Source organism: Hypanus sabinus, chromosome 14, assembly GCF_030144855.1.
Source record: "Hypanus sabinus isolate sHypSab1 chromosome 14, sHypSab1.hap1, whole genome shotgun sequence".
In the NCBI taxonomy this organism is placed as follows: Eukaryota; Metazoa; Chordata; class Chondrichthyes; order Myliobatiformes; family Dasyatidae; genus Hypanus; species Hypanus sabinus.
The window spans coordinates 70,491,045-70,498,619 of record NC_082719.1 but is presented as its reverse complement, the minus strand read 5'-3'; the positions used below and the strand labels follow the sequence as shown (position 1 = coordinate 70,498,619).

At 40.5% G+C, this 7,575-nt stretch overlaps 1 protein-coding gene across 1 annotated transcript; it reads left to right on the top strand.

Annotated features, from left to right (window-relative positions):
- The first annotated feature begins 2,095 nt into the window (after positions 1-2,095).
- Positions 2,096-5,276, top strand: LOC132404502 (granzyme A-like). The gene is made up of 3 exons (XM_059988656.1): positions 2,096-2,122; positions 3,385-3,642; positions 4,989-5,276. The coding sequence occupies exons 1-3, from the start codon at positions 2,096-2,098 to the stop codon at positions 5,136-5,138; spliced, it is 435 nt and encodes a 144-aa protein (XP_059844639.1). The 3' UTR covers positions 5,139-5,276.
- Positions 5,277-7,575: the final 2,299 nt, after the last annotated feature.

Genomic DNA, 7,575 nt, shown 5'->3' with positions numbered 1-7,575 from the left:
AAATTGCTGGAGAAAATTACTGGTAGATACAAAGCAGCTTCCTTATTCGACAAAACAAGGTGCAGCAGGCATCATTCGGAGACGCTTTTGGTCGAAAGATCTCCAGGCCCAACATGGGGCTCAATATTTTATGTGCTCAACATCAAAGGAGAACTTTATATTTACAATGTATGGACAATACTTTCTTTGAAACTACACACAAACTTCACACCTCCTGATTTGCATGCACACCACAGACATCTGATTTTAATGAATTTTTATCAACATTGTCTAGTATGGGATTCATGACTTTTATGAACTCATTGTTCAGAGATGCGCTCCAAATTAAATCCACAATGCATATTCAGATACGGGCACTTGTAACCAAAGTCATTTGTTAAATGTAAATTGCTAATCCTCAAATTCCCTCTAACACCTTCGGCACATCTATTCCTGGGATGTGGTTTTAGGTTTCTCTCCCTCTACTATTGATGCTCCCCTCACCCGAATCTCCTCCATTTCCTGTACATCTACACTCACCCCATCTTCCCTCTGCCGTAATAGTGATCGAGTCCCTCTTGTCCTTGCCTACTCGCCCATCAGCCTCTGCATCCAACACATTATCCTCCGCAATGTACCCCATCTGTAAAGGAAACCTACCACTAATCATATCTTTACCTCCCCCCCACCCCCCGCTTTCTACAGAGATCGATCCAGTGCCATATTGGGCTGAGTCCATTATTCTCTTCACCTTCTTACACTCTTGTACATTTGAATTGCTGTGCAAGGCCATGGTACAACTACTCTAGGGTTATCCCTGTCAAGGGTAATTAGAAATGGCTAATAATTGCTGGCATTGTCAGTGAGGTTCACATCCTGTGTGTGAATAAACGTGTATGTGAAATAAAATGTCAGTATCTTCTATATATTGCAGATCCTGGAGCTAAAATTATTGGAGGTCATGAAGTCAAACCTCATTCAAGACCTTATATGGCATCTCTCCAAATAGATTTCAGGAACGGTTCAGTTGCTGGCTATTGCGGAGGTGCTTTGATCAGACCAAACTGGGTACTAACTGCAGCACACTGTGAAGAGTAAGCTATGTGGTGTATGAGTGAAAAAGATATTTTGTGATTAACATACAAGTGCTTAGCTCTCAATCCTAGCTTTCATAAAATAATGACTTTCACACTATTCTCACAAATTCCTTACTATGTGTATCACCGTATTTTTGGCATTTACTTTTATTAGCAGGTGTCAGTTTGAATGGTCAGTTATATACTCAGTGGCCACATTATTAGGTACCTCCTGTAGCTATTAAAGTGGCCACTGAGTGTCTGTTCATGGTCTTCTCCTGCTGTAGCCCGTATACTTCAAGGTTTGACATACTGTGAGTTCAGAGATGCTCTTCTGAACACCACTGTTGTAACACGTGGTTATTTGAGTTACTGTCGACTTCCTGTCTGCTTGAACCAGTCTGGCCATTCTCATCTTCCCTCTCTCATCAACAAAGCATTTTTGCTGCAGAACTTCTACTCACTGGATGCTTTTTCTTCTTTATCACACCATTCTCTGTAAAAGCTCGAGAATGTTTTACCCGAAAATCCCAGGAGACCAGCAGATACTCAAACCATCCTGTCTGGTACCAACAACCATTCCACGGTCAAATTCACTTAGATCACATTTCTTACCCATTCTGATATTTAGCCTGAACAACAACTGAATCTCCTGACCATGTCTGCAAGGAGTAATTTCCAATGAGCTTGTCTGATGAACACTTTGAATCAATTTCAATCAGGAGTATAGTCTTGGCCCTTGCTTGGACACTGATTGACTTTTGGAATTTGCACATTAACTACTAAATATAATGTTGCTGAATTGTATATTTCCATAAAGTTTACTATTTGATTGTTGCCTTCCTGATGAGTTTCTGTAAACTATTTTTTAAGCAAAGTGTAAATAATAATCTATATTTTTGATTGGTAACAGAACAATTGCATCAGACTGGTATCTTCTAGCAGTTCTTGGAGCACATTTTCGTTTTAAGTATGAGAAAGTTCAACAAAGACTGCGCATCATCAGACAGATTCCCTTTACAAAATTCAACAATCAGACTATGAAAGATGATATCATGCTGCTGCAAGTATGAGTCTTTTTCTCATTCTTACGCAGTGTTTAAAATCTTTAATTTGCTTATTAGCAATGTTTACTTTACTGAACAACAACTGTTGAATGGCTTTTGTGACTTGGATGAAAATTATTGATTGTGGAGAATATTAGTATTGGCAATGATCCCTCCCATCCGTCCAACAGTCTCCTTGATTCCCTTCCGTCAGGCAGGCGGTTCTATAGAAATACGACAAGAACTGTGAGGATGAGAAACAGCTTCTTCCCCTAGGCTGTAACATGACTGAACTCCCTGCCACCACCCAGGTCTCATCAGTTATGAAGCGCCAGTAGCACGTACTCTTTACTTTTTAACTATGCAACTTATTATTTGTTAATTTAATTGTGGTCATATTACTTCATGTGTTATAGTTATGAGGTACAGTATATGTACTGTGTTGTGACCTTGGTCAGGAGGAAAGTTGTTTTGTTTGGCTGAATACATGTGTACGATTGAATGGCAATAAATTGAATTTGAACTTGAGCTGTCTAAGCCTGGGCAATATCACAGTTAACCTTGTCCTTGACATACAAAGGGTTAGTAAGTTAATTGAGCACATGAGTATAACTGGGTGGCTGGGTTCATTGGGCTGGAAGGGCCTGATACTGTGTTGTGTCTTTAAACTAAATTAAATAGAAACTTTAATTAAAAGTGTGACAGCTGCTAAGTCTGACTTATTGGAGTTTCATCATCAGCAAAGAAAAAGTTAGAGTGAAGAACCTTCATAGTAGGATCAGTGCTTTATGATCATCATGTGGTGAATTACATATACCTGTCTGTTCACGCCCCCTGCTGACTGCTCCTGTGGCTCCTCCCACAGACCCCTGTATAAAGGCGATTGAGGCCTGAGCCCAGCCTCTCTGTCTCCAGGATGTAGTATGGTGGTCACTCACGGCTTGTTCCTTCTTCCAGTCAATAAAAGCCGATATCTCGCCTTCACGTCTCAGAGAGAGTTATTGATGGTGCATCACATCATCCACATCATTCATGACAATTTATCGATTCCATGATATGAAATGTAATTGATATTTAATTTTGTTGGTCACTTTTAATTGAGTTTCTGTCCCTTTGATCATCTGAAAAAAAGTAAGTAGCTTATCTGCAAAGTACAGATTTCTGGAAAGAAAAACATTTAAATAGATAAACTAACAAATCTCTTCAGGTTTAAAGAGATCAATCAAGATATCCTTCACTTTTAGGATCACAAATATGTGAATTCAATGTTTTTGTGTCAACAGCTCGAGACTGATGCAAAAATCAACCAGTATGTGAATGTGCTCAACCTTCCCAAAGGAGGAATCACCGACATGAAATCTGGAACAAGGTGCACCGTGGCAGGATGGGGAAAAACAAAAATAAACAATTACTCTGACACACTTCAAGAGGTGAAGGTCGAGGTAATTGATCGAGGAGAATGCAAAGCCATGTATGGATCTATAATAACCCAGGACATGATCTGTGTTGGTGACAGCGAAGGCAGAAAGAATGCATGTCGTGTGAGTACGCTGTGTAGTAACGTTATCAGTAACATTTCTATCAAGCGATTGGATTAAGTATAAAAACCCCAGTGATTCACTGGTGCCTTCTATAGATTGAAACTTTCCACTCTTCCTCAGTGTTATTGTGACTGACTCTTACCTGCTTTCTGAAGGGCTAATCAGTTGCATTAAAAAAGTCCAGACGTTACCTTAGGGAAGCTAAGGGAAACTAGATTAGGCCATAAATGCTACACTTTCAGGCAATGTCCACATCCCCAGGTGGATTCAATAAAAAAATAACAATCAGATAAGTATGTGTTGATTATGGAGGAACCATTTTCTTGCATTTTCTAGAATCTCATAACTAGGTCCTGAATTTAGATATCAGCATAACATACTACGATTTCTCTACCAATAAGCTTTATCTACCATCAGTGTGATGATGAAATGGGCAGATGCAAGATAACAGTCAATCCAGAGAAATGTAACGTATTGGCATGTATTGAAATGTAAAGAAAATTTATTCTAAATCGTGTCAATTTGAAAATAAGGATCATGCTAGATCTAGTGCTGTGTCTGATCCTAACATCCAGTTGGGACAGAGTGGACCAGTCTGTCTGACACTCTGTACCCATGAGGTGCCCTGTGAGACAGGCCAAGCTCGGGACGCCGAGCAGAATCAGGAATTGGATCCTGAGGATTTGCCTCCATGAATATCCTGACAGCCTTCAACAGCTCACAGTGAAAAATGCCAGAGATGATTAAAAACTACACAAGCATATTTAATAAAAATTGTTTAAAGACAACTGAACATAATAGCAAATAATTAAAAAGGTTAAAATAAAGTAAATTTAATAGACCATTTTCCGTTATTTAGTTGTTTCACAGACCAGTGACTCCATTCAGTGAAGGAGGTTACTGTTCTTGTGTCAGCTAGTCTTGCTGAAAAGCAGGGGGTCGGGTACAAAGTGAATCTGGCCAGATGCACGAGCTGGGTTCAGTGGAGAGTCGAGTGGCAGAGTGGAGGGACAGCTACACCAGCATTTGACATCTGTTTCATTCTGAACTTCCACATTCCACCAGAATTTGAAGTCAAACTGAAGTACAGATTGCAGATGGCTGATGGTTTTCTACACAGTGGCTAATTTAGGAATAAACTCAATCCAGGCCATGGGAAACATTTCATGAAAAGACTCTTTGTGAGTCCAGTTACCTACATTTGCTCCTAAAGTAAACTCACACCTCCTCGGTACAGCTGGGCATGGATAATGAATTGTGATGTGATGTCAAACTGACAGTTTGCAGTCTGTCACTTTAGCTAATTCTGCTCAATTGTCACCTTTATCTTTTTCTCTCTCTTCCAGGGTGATTCAGGCGGCCCTTTGATATGTGACAAAATGTATACTGGGATTGTGTCCTTTGTCCAAAAAGGATGTCCATATCCCCAAATACCTGGGGTGTACACTTTACTAACAAAGAAATACATTGATTGGATTCGGGATACAATTGGTTGACCGCTGAAGAATGCTGAAGAGCTGTACTGAGTTATCACAATCCTGCTTCACTCTGCTTTACTTACACTGATGCTCAGTTAATTGGCCTAGAGGGCCGGCTTGCCTCTATCCTTACCTTTTCTGTTTTGCATAAAATGTTACAGCAAAGTGCAATAAAAATCAATCATTATCAAATTCCTTGCCTTGTGAAATCCCTGTTCACTGATGTAAGTTATGAAAGTGAACTGAACCACATGTATCTCAACTCTCCAAATGTTTCACAGAATGGTAGAAAAAGTCTAAGGAACTTTGCAATTCCCATTTCCAACCCCAGTTGTAGGTTGCACACTTTGAAGGCAGCCACTGCAGGGAAGCTGCATGATGAATGAAATCAAATTGGGACAGTTAACATGACTGAGAGTTGAAGAACTGTGGGAGGGAGGGAATCAGGAAGAGAGTGGGCCACTCTGAAACAGAGGTCAGAAAGATAACTGAGGAACTGAGATGCAGAAAGAGTGATTGAGCAACAGATGAGCTTCAGCGTGAGACGTGATTGGGAAATGAGAATGAAAGACACAGGATATGGTGATTTGGGCATTATAGGGAAAGTCGTATCAAAGAACGAAAGTCTGAAGATGAATTATGATCTTCATTCATCACTATACATTTAGAATTAGCACAACACAAGTGTAGCCTCCGTGCCCCCAGTTTACCCCCGTTCGCCTAGGGTAAACCGCCGTCACCCCGGCAATAGTGCAATACTTTGGTGTAAGTACGGAGTAATGCCCCCCCAGTACACGCTCACAACACAAATACCAGACAATACACCCAAAAGCAAGTAAATAATTGCAACTTTATATTTATCTCTTAGTGATGGATTAGAAGAAACGGATAATCTAAAGGCGCCAAATAAATAAGTTTATCAGTTTGTGCACATAATATTTTAATACGTTGGAGCTCACGCCTCCGGATCCATCCTCAACGACTTTCCGAGCCTCCGGCCACTGTCCAAACCGCCGACGTCCATTTCCCATCACTCTGGAACCGCGGTCCGCTTCTCACACGTCCGACCTCCTTGCTCTCCTCCTGAAAAAGACTGCAAACTCCTGATCAGCTTACACATACAAGATAGCATAACAATTCTCCATTGGTTATTTCCCCCCATCTCGGTAGTCAAAACCCAAACATACCAGACACAGAAACCCATTACAGCATTACAGAGAAGTCATTTCATTATAACAATACAGAAAAGCAATTTTGTTCGCCTGAACAGTTTACACCACTGTTACTGGTACTGAGAGGCCAACACAAGAATAAATGGATGAATTTCAGCCTTGAGGTGCTTTTTGAACATTGAATAAGCTGCAAACATCGTATTTGTGGAACCTAATTACTGGGTTTCATGATTCTATAATGACAAACCAATCCCTGCTGAATTGCACAATGATAATTCCAATTCATTTATCTGGTTCTATTTTTGTCAGGAGGAAGTTGTCACTCATTTCTTGCTACCTCACCTGTAATATTCATAATCCTGTTAACATCTGACAGTCAGACTGTTCACTTAATTGGATTTGGATTGGTTTATTGTTGTCAAATGTACTGAGGTGCAGTGAAAAGCTTGTACTGCATACTGTTCATACAGATCAAATCATTACACACGGCATTGCGATAGAACATGGTAAAGCAAGAACAGAATGCAGAATAAAGCGAAACAATTACAGGGAAAGGCAGTGTAGGTAAAGATAGAAGGTGCGAGATTGTAACAAAGTAGACTGTGAGGTCAAGAGTCTATCTTATTGTACTAGAGAAACATTTCATAGCATTATAATCTCAGGGTTGAAAATGTCCTTGAGCCTGGTGCTCCATGCTATCAGCCTTATTAAACCTCTGCCTGATGGGAACTTTAATTATGCTGGCTGGTTTACTGAGGTAGCAAGAAGTATGGAGAGCCCATGGAGGAGAGTCTAGTTGCTGTGGTAGAGCCATAGAGAAGTACAGCACAGAAACAAGGCCTTTGGCCGATCTAGTCCATGCAGAAACCATTTAAGCTACCTAGTCCCACTGAGCTGAACTGTGACCATAGTCCTCCATACCCCTACCATCCATGTACTTATCCAATCTTCTCTGAAACGTTGAAATGGAGCTCACTATCTGGAAAGCTAAAATCACCTACTATAACAACCTTATGTTTCTTGTAACAGTCTGTGATCTCTTTACAAATTTGTTCCTCTAAATCCCTCGGACTGTTGGGTGATCAGTAATATAGCCATTAACGTGGTCACACCTTTCTTATTTCTCAGTTCCACCCATAAGGAATCACTAGTCGAGTTCTGCAGTCTGTCCTGATGGACCACTGTCATGACATTTTCCCTGACTAATAACACCACCCCTCCTCCTTTCATCCCTCCTGCTCCCTCGCATCTAAAACAACAGAACCCTGGAATATTGAGATACC